This window comes from Peromyscus leucopus, chromosome 3, assembly GCF_004664715.2.
Source record: "Peromyscus leucopus breed LL Stock chromosome 3, UCI_PerLeu_2.1, whole genome shotgun sequence".
NCBI classification, from domain to species: domain Eukaryota; kingdom Metazoa; phylum Chordata; class Mammalia; order Rodentia; family Cricetidae; genus Peromyscus; species Peromyscus leucopus.
Window position 1 is genome coordinate 138739598 of NC_051065.1, and position 17821 is coordinate 138757418.

Below are 17821 nucleotides of genomic sequence, written 5' to 3' on the forward strand. Positions count from 1 at the left end.
GCTGAGGTCAGAAAAGGGTACTGGATCCCTTGGGGCTGGAGTTAGACAGTTGTGTGCTGCCATATGGGCACTAGGATTCAAACCCGGGTCATCTGTAGGAACGAGTGTTTTAACCATGGAGCCATTTCTCCAGCCCCAGTTTACCATGATTTTAATGTAAGAAAGTGAACAAACAAGAACTTCTTTGCTGGGTCTGACGACGAATAGGTTTTATCTCGTATATTTCAAGATTTTTTTTTTTTTTTAGGATGGCTGCTGAGAGTTTATTGTTTGTTTGGTGCAAGGCCCAGCTCTGGGGTCAGGAAGGCTCAGTGCTGTGCGAGAAGGGGATCTCTCCAGCTCCTGCCTAGTTTACAGTGAGTGGGGTGGGTGAGTGGGGCTCTGGCCCAGCACCACCAAAGCTCTGGGTTGGCTGGTGGTTCTGCCAGGTCAGGATGGGGCCCTGCTGTTGGCCTGACCAGAAAACTGGCTGCTTTTTCATGGTTTAAGGAGCCAGGCCGCAGGTGATCCCGATTCTGGAGGCTTGGGGGTGGGGGAAAGTGGGGGGGTGGGGAGTGGGGGGTGGGGGGTGGAGGGAGGATTCTGCCGAGTGCTCAGGAAACTCCAATACTGTGGCCATGAATGGGAGATGGGCTTCCCGAAAAAGCTGGTCTACTAGTGGTCCAGGTCGGCCTTGGTGAGATCCCAGTGGATGGGCATGGTGTCTCCAGAGTACTAAGTACTTCAGCAGGAGCTGCTGCTGGATGAGGAGCCCAGGTGTCTCAGATACTGGTCATGGGTAACCAGGGGCGAGCCACTGGAAGGGCTGGCTGCAAGGCTTCAGAGCCTGTACACCGTGGATCTCGGGTCTCTCTGTGGTGGTCACGGCGGCAAGGCCTGGGGCCCTAGGTTGCAGACCCATTTGCAGGGATAACCCACTGGAGGCTGCTACTGGACGACCTGCACACACGTACTTACTCACTTTTTATTGTTAAGATTTTTAAATTAGATAAAATATATAGTGCCTACATTAAATCGCATATAGATATAAGTTAATATGTATCCTAAGTGACTTAGCTATAAGTTCCCTCTTCAAATTTATTGAACCCATAGGGAGAATCAGGAAGACCCTGAATTTTTTTTTTAAAGCTTTATTTTAAGAATATGAGTGCTCACTTTGGCAGCACATATACTTAAAAAAAAAAGGAACGATACGGAGAAGATTAGCATGGCCCCTGTGCAAGGATGACACGCAAATTCGTGAAGCGTTCCATATTAAGAAAGAAAGAAAGAAAGAAAGAAAGAAAGAAAGGAAGGAAGGAAGGAAGGAAGGAAGGAAGGAAGGAAGGAAGGAAGAAAGAAAGAAGAAAGAAAGAAAGAAAGAAAGAAAAAGAAAGAAAGAAAGAAAGAAAGAAGAGAATGAGTGTTCTATCTGCATGTACAACTTTATGTCAGCAGAGGGCATAAGATCCCACTACAGATGGTTGTGAGCCACCATGTGGTTGCTGGGAATTGAACTCAGAACCTCTGGAAGAGCAGCCAGTGCTCTTAACTGCTGAGCCACCTCTCCAGACCAACCCTAAAATTTCAGGAAACGCTCCCTCCTGCCTTTAGAAGCCAGTAATCATTGCCCCAGGCTGTCTCAGGTTTCAACCTGCTCCCAGACGCACACTCCTGATCTGCATTTACTTACTGCCTAGGCACAATTATTAGGAGACAAAGACATTTAAACTTCCTCACAGTTTGGTTCTGAAGCCAAGTCACACTCCAGCAATGCCACTCTGCGCCTTTCTTGGGGAAGTCCTGTTTGGACGCAGTTTTTACAGGCCTCACAACTCAGAGCTCTTTAATTCTCCACAATTTGACTGCCCATCTCTTTATCTGACGAGACTGAGTGATGCCCCCTTTCCCCTGAAAACCACCCTCACACAAAGAGTGGACTTGGAGCTCAGGGACAGTGGAGGCTCAGAGTAGAGTTCAACTGTGTATAAAGCCCTGGGTTCAATCCTCGTCTCCACCCATACATTTATACCCTCAATATACTGAGTGCTTTTAAGGCAGTTCTAAAAGAGAAGGTATAAGATGAAACACCAGCAGTTAATCACTACAATAAATGTAAAACCTGCAAGGCAATAAAACTAAAGGGCAATATTCATTTGTTTATCTGAGACCATTAATAGTATCACATACAAACAATGCCAAGCCCACTATAAAAAAGCAGACCACCAAATATAATGGTTAAAAATGTAAAAACCTAAGGCCAGTGTTGTGGCACACACCTTTAATCTCATTATACTCTAGGAGGAGGTAGGTGGACCTCCGTGAACTTCAGGCCAGTCAGGGCTACACAATGACCTTGACTCAAAACCAACCAACCAACCAAAACAAAACAGAAACAAAAAAATCAAAACTGATTTATTTATCTACTTATTGGTTCTGGAGCTCCAACCCAGAGCCTTAGTCCTAAAAACCGAAACTAACACCCTCCATACTTCAAAAACAAATAGGCCATTTTTATACCTTTATCAAATTCCACTTCTATGCCTCTCGAATCTTACAGGCTAGCTTTGAAAGAGACAGGCTAGTCCATAGCTGTGGGGAAGACAGTGTCATTTCCACTACCATATTAGAAGCTGGCAGTGGACTGGAGTGATGGTTCAGTGGTTCTAGGATCAGGGTTCAATTCCCAGCACTAACATGGAGGCTTCTATCTGTAACTCTAGTCCCTGGGGAATCCAGTGCCCTCTTCTGGTTGATGCGGGCACTACATGCACTTGATATACATAACATACATGCATGCAAAACACAAATATAAAAAAAAATTTAAAAGCTAGTTACTTTCATACCTTTCTCTGGTAAGTTTTAACTTGTCAAAAATTGGTTCTTTGAAAGCTTTTCTGGTCTGTACCATCATGTTTATATTCCAGTATAACCAGAAAGCTTTCCAGGACCAAATATTTATTAGTAGTTGCAGAATGGCCTCAGTGACCTCAGCATTATGCAATCTTATATGATGTTTATATTTTGTAAACTATACAAGTTAAAAACAATATTTTGAAACAATCCTGCATTGAGTTTGTGATTGCTACAGTTTTCAGAAAGCAATATAAAGGGCCAGGTTTGACAAAGCACAGAGGTACAGAACTTGCCCAACATGTACATGCAATATATAATGCCAGGCATGGTAGAACATGCTGTATTCAGGAGGCTGAGGCAGGAGGGCTGCTCTGAGTTCATGATCAACCTCAGCTACAGAATGTGACCCTGTTTCTAAAGATAGACACAGACAGATGCAGACACAGACAGACAGACAGACAGGCACGCGAGCGCGAGCGCGCGCGCGCGCGCGCACACACACACGGAGAGGAGGGACAGAGCATATGTCTATAATCTCAGCACTTAGGTACTTAGGTAACTAAGCAAGAAACTCAGGAATTTGAAGGCAGCCTGTGCCTCCTTCATAGTGAGACTTTATCCCCATAAGAATGAATGAGATGGCAGAAAATAAAGGTGCTCTTTGCATAAACTTGATGACCTGAGTTCAATTCCTGGATCCCATGGTGGGACAGAAAGAGAAAATCAACTCCTAAAAAGTTGATTTCTGACCTCCATATGCATGCCATGTCACGTGTGCGCTCTTGATCTCTCTTTTCTCATATACACCACAATAATAATACTTTTTTTTTTTTTGGTGTTTTTGAGACAGGGTTTGTCTGTGTGGGTTTGCACCTTTCCTGGAACTCACTCTGTAGCCCAGGCTGGCCACGAACTCACAGAGACCAGCCTGCCTCTGCCTCCCGGGTGCTGGGATTAAAGGCGTGTACCACCACCGCCCGGCCACAATAATAATTCTTTTAAAAAAAGGCAATCTCTGTTATGTAACAGTACAGGTGAGTCAGCAATCATACAGTGCTGTATCACTCCTTCGCATATTGCTGCTCTAGAGAACTCATGGATGGCTGCTGTTGAAAACAGCCATCTCTGCCAGCAAGAGAACAGAGTATGCAACAGAGTTCTGAGTTAAACCTAGCACAGCCATTACACAAATCATAATTATCTATTTAGCTTTCATAGTAAAATATGCAGTTACTGTATTCCATTTATTCTTTGTATTATGGGTATTTTGCTTGCATGTATATCTGTGCAGCACTTATGTACCTGATGCCTGTGAAGACTAGAAGAAGGTGTTGGGTCACTTTGGAATTGGAGTTAGAAGCAGTCGTGAGTGCTGTTAATCAAACCTGAGTCCTCTGGAAGGGCAGCCAATGCACTTAACTGCAGAGCCATTGCTCCAACCCCAGGTATTCCTTTCTTAAAGCTGAAAGGCACAGTAAATTAACTGGGAGGTTCTGTACTTTATGTTATCAATACAATTAGATTTAATGGTATATAACCACTACTTCTCTAGCTTAACTGCTTCTGCAAGGGGCCACAGTGTCTGCTTTCTGTAGCAGCCACAGTCTGGTATTTAAGTACACCAGCATTCTAGCGAGTTGTTAGTATCAGGATTGTTGTAAATAACCTCAAACATTGTAAGATATCACAGCAGTTTGTAGAACCAAAGCTTTATATAAATATGTTAGAACATCAGTTGCTTTAACACCTGAACTCTCTGGATTTCATAAGCCACTTAAGTATCAATGGGGGGTGGTTTCCATGGTGAAAAGCATGCACAGCTTTTGCACAGAACTTGAGTATGGTTCCTAGCACCCACTTCAGGCATCTCACAGCTACCAGTAACTACAGCTCCAAGGAGATCCCAAGTCTCTGGCTTCTGTGGGCACCTGTACACACATTACACACCCCCACACATGCACAAAATTTCAAAAATAATATTTTAAAAAGTACTGACTTTGTTTCTTTCTCTTTCTAGCTAGTTAGGATGACTATATAGACCAGACTAGCCTCACATCTGAAGTGATCCTCTTGCCTTTGCTTCCTGAGTGCTGGGACTTACAGACTTGAATCTGTGAACTATCTGTTTATAACATCTTCTCTTTTAGCTGAGTGTGGTGGCTCACGCCTTTAACCCAGAACTCGGGAGGCAGAGGCAGGCGGATGTCTTGAGTTCAAGGTCAGCCTGGTCTACAAAGTGAGTTCCAGGACAGTTAGGGTTAGGGCTACACAGAGAAACCCTGTCTCAAGAAACAAAACAAAACAATTTTTTTCTCTTTTAAGTCAAGCTAAAATAAAAATGTCATGACTTAGAAACGAAATACCTGGAACAATATCATAATTCTGAGTACACAGTAATAAGTATTTAGTGTGATAAAAATATTTCTCAATAATCAGAGAAGACTGGGAAATTAGAAAACTATTTTGAGAAAACAGACTATATTTCTGTCTCTGAATGAAAATGAGAAACAGAATACCAAATCTTATGGGATGTAACTAAAGTGCTGCTCAGAGGACATTCCCCATCAACATTAAAAAGAAAGTTTTAAAATCAATAACCCAACTTTCCATCTTTAGAAGCTAGAGAAAGAGCAGAAAATCAGAGCCCAAGGGAAGACAGATGGTAATAAATACACACAGGGGAGCCCTTCGCAAGGCAGCAAAGCAGGCTCAAGACAGAGTGTGTGTGGTGGACCTCTAACAAGCAGTCTGAATTAGTTCTAAAAAATCCAGAGGAAAGCCAGGTTTAGGTGACTGCCTCAAAGGAATAGATGGAGAGTGATAGAAAAGGATATTAACATGTGCAGCTGCACACACATACACATGCACACTGATACAAACACTAATAACTAAGTCACAAACAAACAACAAAACAGAAAACAAACAAAGCCCATAAGACTGAATTCAGTAACATAAAGAGGACTCTACTCCTTGACCAAGAGGGACTTATCCTAGGAATAAAGACATGTTTAACATCTGGAGATATTTTACAAAACACTATATCAACAGGGAGTGAGGGAGGTAGAGAGAGAGAGAAAGAGAGAGAGTGTCAGTCAGTCCAGTGTCAATAGTATCCTGGGCTACATGAGACAATGTCAAATAAACGACAACCCCCCCCCAATTCCTACATAGATAGTCAAGTTTTTTTCAAGATTCAAATTTCATTCTAATTATACTTATTCACTTCCTTTATATAAAGTACAAATACAGCCTTATCCAAAGTGATGAAAAGTTACACAACTTTTTTATAGTAAAGACTATACAATAAGAGCATATACACAAAGTACCTCTGCAGACAGATGTCTCAACTGCTGCCTTAGAAGCTTTCTCAGTCAAGGGATCCTTCCTCACCAATTCTGTGGTTAGAGAAATGATGAAACTGAGCTGAGCAGACCCTAAGTGACAGGGGAGCTTCAGCAGCCCTGCTTAAACACCAGCTCCTGTGATGCTGGTGACTGGGAAAGCAAGACCTGGCACAAAGGGCACCTAAGCCTACAGGAGCAGCACCTCCTCTTCATCCAAGGTGTCATCTGCACTGCATGGAAGGCAGTGGTAGCCTTCTCCTGTAGGGCTGAATAGCCACGGGGGTGGCAGAGACCAAGGAGGCAAACAGCAGTAGCAGTGATCCCCTGGCCTCCACCTGTGTGTTTCCACATCTCTTCAGCTTCACCTGGATTCTCAAATTCTACATATGTGTAGCCTTTGGAAAGATGAAGATGCAGCCTTTTTTAAAAATTTATTTTATGTGCATTGGTGTGAAGGTGTCAGATCCTCTAGAATAGAAGTTACAGATAGTTGTGAGCTGCCATGTGGATGCTGGGAATTGAACCTGGGTCCTCTAGAAGAGCAGCCAGTGCTCTTAACTGCTGAGCCATCTCTCAGGCCCTGGATGCATCCTTTCTATAGGTACACCAATCATTTTGATTTTCCCACAGGTGGAATACATCTTCATGGTGTGAGCCTTGGTCATATTCCTGTTGAGTCTCCCAGTGTACACTCTGGTGGGTTTAGGAAGGGCTCTGCCTTGTCCTCTTTCAGCTGATTTGGACTCAGGGCAGGAGTGCCCGTCTTGTCAGGCACTAAGGAGCCAGACAGAGTGGCTGTGGGTCATCCTGGAGCTTCCTGAATCCCTGCTCAGGCCCAAGCTGCAGCTGGACGCTGAGCTGCACAGGGACCTGGTGCTGTTGTTTGCACCTGAAGCGCTGTGCCTCTTCAGTCCTATCCCTGCCAGTCCTTCTTGCTTGAGGCCTTTAGCCCCTCCAGCTTTAGGGGCGTCATGGGAGCAGTCTTTGGATTTGGTAAGAGCCCTAGTGCTGGGCTTTTTATTTCCTTTGACTCCTTGAAAGCTCTTCTTCTTCATTCCTGATAAATCCATTATCTTCTTTTGAAGTGTTCACCGCAGCCATACAGCCTCACTTATCTGAACTCCCACGTCTAACTCAAGTCTCAGAAGAAATCCCTAATTGATTGCAATTAGGCCAAAGAACAGCATCCTCCAGCAGCTGTCGCCTCCTCACACTCCTCTCAGAACTGGTGAGCAACTCAAGAAAACTTTTTTTAAGTCTGAAGCCTTTACATGATAAAACTATAGAGCAAACGCAGGGAGAACTTTCTCAGTCTGATAAAGATCATCTACAAAACACCCACAGCATCATAGTTGTTGAGGAAAGACTGAATGCTTTCTGCCAAAGATTAGAAGCGAGACAAGGATCGTGTCTTCTCTCACCACTCTTAGTCAACAGGAAAGAAAAAGAAACAGAAGGCAATTCAGATAGAGAATGAAAAAGCCAAATTGTCTGTCTTTAGATAACATGATCTTGTATGTTGAAAATCCAAAAGAATCCACTCAAAAACTACTGGAGCAAATGAATGAGTACAGCAAGGTTGCAGGACACAAGATCTACATACAAAGAACCACTGTGTTTCTAGTCTATTCCCTATCAAGGAAAATCTGAAAATGAAAATAAGAAAGCAATTCTGGGGTTGAAGGTAGAGCACAGTGGTTATGAGCATTGTGGCTCCTGCAGAGGACCCAGGTTTGATTCCTAAAACCTACATGGCGGCTCATAACATGTGAGCCACTCTAGTTCCAGGAGATACAACCTCCTCTTCTGGTCTCCTCAGGCACTGCATGCATATGGTGTACAGACACACATGCAGGCAAACACCCAAACACATAAAATAAATAAATCTAAAAAATAGGCAAACAAGCAATTTGATGTGCAACCAACTCTATTACTGCCATACCCACTGCTCTCTGCAGGGTGCTAAAGCTGCAGCCCGTTTCTTTTTCATTTTTTTATACAGTCCAGGTCCTTTATATCTTTTTGTATATTAGGCCATGAATTCATATGGGATGGGCTCCAGCAGCTCAGGCTCCTTCCCATTAGTCCTCACAAAGTGTGCTTCTCTGAGTGGAGCAGGCTGACACTTCAGCTGAACCCAGGTGCCCTTCTCTTTGGCTTTCTTTTTCTTCTCGTTGTTTTCCTTCACCCACTTCAGGAAGCTATCTCAGCTCTTAAAAATGCTTGATGTGCTCAATCTGCACATTAATTCTCTTAGCAAAAATCTTGCCCTTAGCTTGCTTGTTTACAGTGATGCCCATGGCATGCTGGGTAACGCCGTAGACTCTTCTGGTTTTGCCTTGTTTACACTCATGGGGCCTTCCCCTTTGAACAGTGCCCATTCCCTTGATGTCTATAATATTACCCTTCTTGTAGATTCACATGTAAATGGCCAAGGGAACAATTCCACATTTCCTAAAAGGTCTAGTGAACATATAGCGAGTGCCCGTCCTCTATCCCTTTGTGTTTGTCATTTTGGCCGGTTCCTGGAAGATGGCTGCTGTGCCCAAAAGGAAAGTGTTTCTTTTTATTCACATTTATTTATCTATTTATTTATGTGTGGATGTGCATGTGCCATAGCATGTGTGTGAAGGTGAGAAGACAACTTGTAGGAGCTGCTTCTTTCTTTCCACCAGGAGAATTCTGGAAATTGGTCTTAGTCAACTATATCAATGAAAAACAATTAGGAATCTAGAACAAATACTCACATTCATGGTCAACTAATTTTCAGAAAGTACAGGTGGGTGTAGCTCACCAGTTTAGCACAGTTACATGTTTTGAAAGTGTAAGACCCTGGGTTTAATCTCTAGCTCCCTAACCCCCAAAATACCAAAATAATTTATTATTATTATTATTAATTGTTGTTTTGAGACAAAGAGTCTCATTATGTAATGCTTGCTGGTCTGGAACTTGATATGGAGACCAGGCTGGCCTCAAACTCAAAGATCCACCTACTTCTGCCTCCTGAGTGCTGGGACTAAACACATGCACCACCATACCCAGCTGACAACAAAATAGTTAGAGGAGAAAGAACAGTCATACTAATAGAGTTCTAGGACAGCTGGGTAGCCACATGAAAAAGAATTGTGTTGTGTGCTTCTAACCCATCTTGCTGGCCCTTCCAGTTAATGTTTGTATGTGCGCATACAGATACAGACACACCCCCAAATAAGCAATGTAATAAAATTTAACTACAAACAAAGGGATAATAATCATAACTAAAATCATCAAACTCTTTGTGACTTTTCACTTGGCAATACTTTTTTAGCTGTGATTCTGCAAACATAAAGCAGCCAAAACCGTTGTTACTCACTGAACTTCATCAAAGTTAAAAAGTTGGTGCTTTAAAGACATTATCAAGGTAAGAAGACAATGCACAGTAGAGTAGAAAACATTCCTATGTCATATTTAAGGTAAAGGACTTGTACCCAGCACACTAAAGAACTCTCCAAAGTCAATAACGAAAAGACAACCCAATTAAAAGGGTGGTAACGGCATTCATAGCCTCATGGGATAGGACAGGACATTGGTTAACACCGATGAGCTAATGCTGACCTGCTGTCAGCAACTGGAGTCCATACTTGAGTTCATGCTTCTGTGCATGTCTGCTCTGACAAAAGCACACGACCTGACAATGCAGTGTCACACACTCCTCCCCTTAATGTCCTCTGTGCCCCACCTACTCTCTCTGAAGCTCCGGGACCACTGATCTCTTCTCTCCACGGTTCTGCCTTTTCCAGACTGTTACACAGAAGTACCAGCATGCAGCCTTTTCAAATTGACTTCTCTTGTTTAGTAATTCACATTTAAGGCTCCTGGAGTCTTAAACAACTCCATGGAACCTTTCATAGCTTCATATGTTTCTCTTCGTTACTGAATAACACTGCACTGTATGGATGCGTTAGTTTGTTCATAAGATGAAATATAACAGAATTAGTAGCAATTGCCATGTAACACTGTGAACATACTAAAAAGGAATTTGTATGTGAAGTGAATTATGATACGTGAATTATCTTTCAATAAAGCTGTGATTAAAACAACAGCAACAACATAGGGGCAGACAACGTGGTTTGGCCGGTCAGGGGCCTGAGTTCAATCCTTGGAACCCACATGGAGGAAGGATAGAACTTCCTCAAGTTTTCCTTTGACATCTGTTAGAGTACAGTGGCATGTGCACAGCCCTTCTACACTGAGGCAGACACGTTTAAAGGAAAATGAAGAGTAGAAGCGAAGAATCAGGACAAGGCATGGAAGCTGGTACAGTGCACATGTGTGCTCTCATCCCAGCACTCAGGTGGAGGCAGGAGGAGCAGGAGTTTAAGGTCACCCTCAGCTACACAGGGAAGGGAAAAAAAAAAAGGCACATGGACTAAGAATACTGATTCACAGAGCATCTATTTAGCATGCACAAGGTCCTCATCCCCATGGGGATGTATAGACACAGAAACTTATGAGAACAAATGTTATGGCCAGGAGAACCCAACGTGTTCTAATTAGGAGACTTAAAAAGCCAAGAATTGCCATGTGTGGTGGCACACACCTTTAATTCCAGCACTCCGGGGCCAGAGGCAGGTGGATCTCTGAGAGTTCCAGGCCAGCTCGGTCTACAAATGGAGTTTTAGGACAGCCAGGGCTGTTACACAGAGGAACCATGTCTTGAAAAAAAACAAAACAAAACAAAGTAAACCAATAAGTAAATAAGTAAATACATAAGTAAACAGGTAAATAAACACTCCAACAGAAAGAAAGTCATCTGCAAGGTCTGAGGATACTACAGATAGCTCAGACTTCAGGGAACAGCTCTAACTTCTGCAGAAGCCAGGATGTAATTGTAGTTGTGTAGTAATTTGTAGGCCTTTCTGGGGTGTCTCAAAATAAGAAACCCTAATCCTATTCCAAAGACTCTTAAGAGTTTTTTTTAACCTCCAGTCTTTTGGAAGAAAGAGGATTTTTTTTTCTTGGTTAAAACAGGGTGTGCATGAGAAAGCACTATTTGTCCACTCAGCTTGAGTGGGGAGCCCTCCGTGCTATCCCATGACACCACAGCCCTTCACGCGAACACTTCCATCCTCGTCTTTTCAGATAAAAAGGGGAAACCCAATCCTTTATTTAAAAAAAAACCTTTTATTTGCATATGTTTATGCTGAATTTGTTCCTGTGCTACAAGTTTTTGTGTCTTGGTTTCTTCTGGAATATGTTTTCTTTGCAGCCTCCTCCTCTGGCTTTGGAACAACTTGTTCATTTTCAGTGAGGAGCATCTCAGTGTGGCGGGGCAAGGGAGCTCATTCGTGGGTTAAGGACACATCTTGGGTGCTTTGTGTTCAGTGACTAGAGAATCTACATCTAAACCCTCGAGTTCAGCGTTGCTCTCTGTTCTTTTAACCATGTGCAGTAAAAAGTTCCCACTCTTTTGGGTCACTGACCCTGTGTCCAGTCTTAGTGTTTAGCCTGGGCACAACTACCAGCTCTACTATTACACCACCAAAATGCACACACTGCTTCTTTAAAGTGACATCTTTCAGGCACTTGGTGGCTTTTCAGATATGCACATCTTTGATTCCTGGGCAGTTTCACAGGTGATCTTAAAGTAAACGTGAAGACTTGAACCTTTAAAATTTTTTGTTTGAATTATTTTTTATGAGTATGGATGCTTGCCTACATGTAAGTCTATGTACCACATGAGTACCTCGTGCCCTTGGAGGTCAGGAGAGGCACTGGATACCCTGGAACTGGAGTTACAGGTGGTTGTAAATCACCCTTTGGGTGTCAGAAATTAAACCCAGGTGCTCTGGATGAGTAGCCAGTGCTCTTAACCACTGGAGTTCTCTCTCCAGCTCTAGATGTGAGTCTCTTGGTTTGCATGGTTTTCTGAGTCAAGAGTACAGGGAACTATTTCACAGGTCACCTCAGGGGCTTACAGGAAGAGGCAGAAATTCATTCTTATGCTCAATAACACTTTGACCATATACTATAAAACTCTATTTTGCCATCTTTTATGCATTTATTTACATTCAAATGCTCTAGGGGTTTTTAGTTGGTTGTTTTTTGAGATTGCCCAGGCTGACCTAAATTCACTGTGTAGCCCAGAATATCCTTGAACTCACAACATTCCTTCTTCCTCAGCTTCCCAAGTGCTAGAATCACATCTCTAACTATAATGCTCCTTAAGGCAACTCAATAAAGATCCCATTGTTAAGAGAAGTGGTACCACAACCTCAACCAAGAGAGAAAGGGCCTCGCTTCACCTTTCCCTTGGAAAAGCACAGCACAGCTGTACTACCTGCTGGTTAGAGACAGCTGTGTCCCAGCCACTGCCCTTCTCCACCTTCAAGAAATGGCAGGAGAGTGGCTCTCTCTGGGCCTCTGAGGGACTTCCCTCACTGTGTGGCTTAGGGCTTTTTTTTTTTTAAAACAAGAGTTTCAGAAAGCAAGAGAGTGTAACCACATCTTCCTGTTGCTAACCTTTCTGCCAGCTTCTCCTATCAGGAGAAAGAAGAAAACATAGGCATCTCTAAACCCAGCATTAACTCGCACATCCCCTTTCCACCTCAGGTCTATGCTGGGGCCACACAGAGCTATTCTGTTTGACCCTGGAGCTAAGTAGTACTGTACAGTTAACACTGTGTGGACCTTAGCAATCCTGATTGGGCTCAATGGTCCACACTTACCGTGTATGCTTCTCTGCCATCTAGTTCTTCCAGAGTGGACATGGTTTGTTGTCTGCCCTATCATTACTCTGCTGAAACTGCTCTTGCTGAGTGTGGGTGTGTATTTGTGTATCTTTTTCTTTCCTTTTTTTTTTTTTTTTTTTTTTGAGGCAGGGTTTCATGTGCTCCCAGGCCAGCCTCAAACTGACAATAACCTTCAACTTCTTTACTTGAGACAGGGTCTCATTACATAGCCATGACTGGCCTGGAACTTTCCATGTAAATCCTCCTACCTTTGCCTGAGATTGCAGGCTTGTGCTACCATGCCTGGACTGCCAGAAATCTTGAACGTGTGGTCTGCCTGGGTTGTGAGATAAGGGTGTGCAGCACCATGCCTGATCATCACCTTCATTTTTCATCTCCTGGCTGTAGTTACCTTTCTAATTGTCTGCCTCACCCACAGCAATGAAAACTCCTTTAAAATAGCTACAAGTGCTTACTAATTTCCATCTTTACTGCTACCACAGGTACACTGTAGGTAGACAAGTACTTGATAAATTAATGAACAAACAAGCAAGCTTTCCTGAAGCCCTTAAAGAGTAAAACATCTTAAATAAGATTTCACCTAGTTTCTGTTTTGTTTGATTTTTTGAGGGAGGCAAGGAGGAGTGAGGAGGGTCTTGTGTGTCCCTGGCTAGCTCTGACCTCCAGATATAGCTGAGGATGGCCCTGAACTCCTGATATTCCTGCCTCTACCTCCAAAGTGCTGGAGTTTCAGGGATGTGCCACCATGCCTGGATCTGGTTTCTAACTCAACTGTGGAGGTACCCAAGTTCATGGACAAATTTCCTGTATAAGTTCGTGGACAGAAAAGCAGGTGCACAGACATCTACTGCCAGACGTATTCAGATGTGCTGGCTCTTCTATCTTGGTGCTGTGGAAAGTGTTGCTGGAGGAGGCTAGGAACAGGAGCAGATTGCTGGCTTACTACATGACACTCCTAGGAGGAAGGCTCCAATGTGGCAGAGGATAGCTGAGGGGCCATGGGGAGAATGTCAGGATTTGAATGTCAGGGTTTTGTTTTGAAGTTAAATCTCCTTACCACCGCCTATTTAGAATTACTATCAAGGACAGAGACCCTTGATGGGTACAAAAGGTTAGCAGAGAGTGAGAAACCTCACATCTACACAGTACTGCGTAGCACAGGGTGGAGAGAAGGAAGGAAACGGTGGCCCATATGAACACTGTGGCCAGTAGCTGACCCACTCCTTCAACAAAGCTGCCTTATACTGTTGGAGTGGGCAATCCTCCTCAGAGGAAGGCAAGAACACATCTGATTTAGAATATTTCAATAAACATAAAAGTTGAAAATAAACACAAGAACATTCTATGATTTAAAATAGGGTATCTCTATTTTCTTTCTTCCTAGTGAAGATGCACAGGAAGCCTTAGAAAGTGACCTTTGTCACACAATGCAAGGGCAGAGCTCAAGTTCATCTTATGTCCCATCATGATGCTCTTGTCCTGTCTGGGGTATAGGTAAGTATAAACATGGCTACAAATGTCACTTAGCAATGACTAAAACAAGGATATAAGAGCCCACAGATGTCTCTGCTAGGTAATATGATAAGGTTGTATTTGCGGAGTACTGACTGTGTGTGTGAGAGTCAGTACTAACCACTCTTAGGTGTAACTTCTCGAACCCAGTCTGAGCAAGCCTCCAAGGAAGGGAGTGGCCTCATTTAAGACTAGGTAGATCAGAGAGCTTCAGCAATCTAGCTAGCTTTTCCTTCCTAACAAACCGAAGAGGACTCTAGAAATTTGATTCTATTGTTCAGTACTTTCCCATGCCCTCCTTCCTAGGTGTTCAATCTAGCAGCTAGATTCTAGCTTATGATCTGCTTTTTTCCCTACTGCTACAGTACGTCTGCGCTGGCTGGTGAACACACCTGGGGCACATTAGTTAATGAAGCCTGAGTACATCAGGCAATCTCAATGTCACTGTTTCAAACAATCACTATTATGTAGCATTTTTAAGTTACACTACTAAATAAAATTTTATATTTAAATAAAATTGCCCCTAACCCCATTATCATGTGCTCATTCCAAAAAGAACCTCTGTGGAGTTGGGGGTGTAACTTAGTGGGTGGAGCGCTTGTCTAGCATGCACATAGCCGTAGGTTCAATCCCCAGCACCACATACACCCAGGTATGGTAGCACAAGTCTACAGTCCCAGCACTTGAGAGACAGAGGGAGGAGGATTACAAGTTCAAGGCTGTCCTTCGATTCACAGAAAACTGGGAGGCCAACCTGGGCTACCTGGGCTACAAAAGACTCTTTTTCTAAAAACAAACACTCCCCTCGAAAACAAACAAAAAACTGTATGTGTTTTTTTTTTTGTTGTTTTTTTGTTTTTTTTTTGGTAAATAAAGTAATTCAAAAATCATATGTTCTTTTGTTTGAAATTATTGAAGACCTTAGGAAGGCTGTTAAATACTTCAAAGGTCTGGGGGAAAAATACAACTGGAAATTACTTCCCGTGAAAGTCTCCAGCTGGGAAGGGTGAATGCTACATTCTTTCAGCATCCTCGAGATTATTTTCTGGGAAAGATAATGGATATAGTTTACAGCCTTCATTTCAGAATCAACAGTGAAAGATCAAGGTAGCAAAGACTGGAAAAATATTTTCTGGAAAACTTTCAGAACGCTCCCTTTCTATTTTGAAAATACCACTTCCTGTAAGAGGAGGGGTTTGTAATTACATAAGCCATTGGTTCTCCTAGGTGTGTCCAGGAGGCAGATTACAGTGCTGGGTTCTCCTTTCTATCACTCTTTTCATATAAAAGGGAAGCGTTAATAAAGAATAAAACAATCAGCCAAGATAAACTGGACCCCCCCACACCTGTCTGAGGATAGGCGGAACAAAAAAATTTAAGAGCAACAGATTTTTGTTGTTTTATATATCTAAAGGGTCCTAGAGGAAAAGCTTTCCCAAGGAATATAACAGACTATGAAGAATTAGACTTCGAAAAACATAGGGAAGAAAGCTTTAAATGTTGACAAAATGTATGCCAGGCATGAGGTTCCCATTGGACATCCCAGCCCTTGGCAGGTGGAAGAGGCAGGAGGATCAGCTGAAGATCATCTTCTGCTATTGAGAGTTTGAGGCTAGCCTGGACTACGTAAGACCTGCCTCCACAAAAAGAGACAAATTGGTAAGTTTGGATTCTTAAAAGGCCCAACTCCCAGACATCATAAAACATTAATAAGGAACTCTCTGACCACTCCTATCTTCATGAAATGTGAAGCACGAGTAATATGAGAAGATAGAACCACAAATCTATTAGTTATCCCATAATGAGCGCTATTTTTATAGTCATAGAAAGTGCGCTAGAGATTAAAACATAGCTAGAGATGGGGCACTAAATTGGATTAAGACGGGAAAGGAAATACTGTTTTTCTTAAGATTTCTAGAGGTTAGATTACAGGCTCTGGCCAGATAGCAACAGGAGCCAAGCAGCGTTCCAATCAACCACAGGAAAACTGCTCGGGTTGGGGAGGGGGGAGTGAACTGATTATATGAATGGGGCATTGAGTGAGCGAGGCTGAGGGAAGGAGGGAAAACCACCAAGGGTGATTATGTCGATCAGGATGCACTAATTAATCTCTCCCAACTGGAAAAGGCTGGGAGGGGGCAAGACAGAGCAAAAAGAAGAAAGCACGGTAGTTTCTTCACTTATTTGGAGCTGCAGGTCAGGGCTTGCACTCCTTGGAACCCCTAGCAAACACGGTGACCCCGGGAGTGAAAATTTTGCAAGGGAGAAGAAGGCCTTTGCTAGAAAACTGCAGCCCGGTGCGCCCCAATGTCCTGGCGGGGTGCCAAGGGCCCGAGGCACACTGGTATCTATGGCAGGTGTTTCGTGAGTGCTCGTGGACTTCTGAACTGAGGCTGGGCGGCGGGACTACGTGCGGCGACAAGCAGGCGGCGGCGGCGGCCAGCCCAGGACTTACCTTGCTGTCATCCATCTCCGCAGACAGGCCGCCTCGGCCTGGCGCCCTCCCGGCCCTCCCCCGCCGCAGCCGGCCAGGCCCGGCCCCCGCCCCGGGGAAGAAGGGGATATGGCTCTGAGTGCCTCCTCCTTCGCCTAACAGTTCGCTTCCCTGAAGCCACGGTCACGGGGACCCGGACCAGTTCAGGAATGGCAGAGCGACCCTGGAGGCTGCCCCAGGCGCCGCCCCACTCGGCCACGGCCTCCTTCACCCGCCCCATGACAGGCCCCCGGCGTGTTTACAGAGGTGCTGGCTGGCCGCCCAACCCGAGGGGGGCGGGGCTCTGCTGGCCAATTGGCCTCTTCGGCCGCCATAGCACGGCGGGATTCTGGGAGTTGTAGTTTTACTTCTCATAGTCTCTTGAGAGGCTAACTGGAAAGGGAACTACGAGGTCCAGGTAGCCTCTGCTGGCTACAATGTTTTCCTGTGGCTTAGGAGCGCCCTGGAGGCGGACCTGGACCAAGACGAAACTGTTTCCTACAACGCTTAGTCTTAATTAAGTTTTGGTTGCCGTAGGGTGGGACGTTGCAGAGAAGGGAGACAGTTCGAGGCCCTGCCGAGGCCGAGCTGGAGGTGGAGAACGGGAAACAGGCCCTCTTCTGGGAAGCTAGGGCAAATGCTTTTCCTTCTCCCCGCGCCGGCCCACGGTAAAGCCGGGCAGCTGCTTTGGGAAACAAGTGGGCAGTGATCCATTTTGTAAGGAAATGTCCAAAATTGCACACCTAAAGAGATAAGTCCGTTAGTTGCCAGATGCTGGGACCGAGGAATGCCCGAGAAGGAGAGGAATTCTGGTTTCTTTTTGCAGTGGTGAAAACGGTCTGAACTGATTTTGGTGATGTCTGCACGGGGCTGTGAATAAGCTAATAAAAGGTCTGTTACTGAGCATTTCAGTCAAGTTATAAAGA

At 44.1% G+C, this 17821-nt stretch overlaps 1 protein-coding gene, 1 non-coding gene and 3 pseudogenes across 2 annotated transcripts in view; 1 reads left to right on the top strand and 4 right to left on the bottom strand.

Moving 5' to 3' along the window:
• The window catches only part of Crebl2 (cAMP responsive element binding protein like 2), a 29552-nt gene extending 12387 nt beyond the window's left edge, over positions 1 to 17165 (bottom strand). The window contains exon 1 of the mRNA XM_028894474.2: positions 16878 to 17165. Coding sequence (XP_028750307.1) covers positions 16878 to 16892 — 15 coding nt within the window. The 5' untranslated portion in view covers positions 16893 to 17165. The remainder of the gene's footprint in view (positions 1 to 16877) is intronic.
• Positions 3 to 2893, bottom strand: LOC114710363 (annotated as a pseudogene).
• LOC114710369 lies at positions 1148 to 1259 on the top strand. The gene has a single exon (XR_003737048.1). It is a non-coding gene; the product is annotated as a U6 spliceosomal RNA (small nuclear RNA).
• On the bottom strand, positions 6686 to 8692 carry LOC114710351 (annotated as a pseudogene).
• On the bottom strand, positions 10900 to 11835 carry LOC119087654 (annotated as a pseudogene).
• Positions 17166 to 17821: the final 656 nt, after the last annotated feature.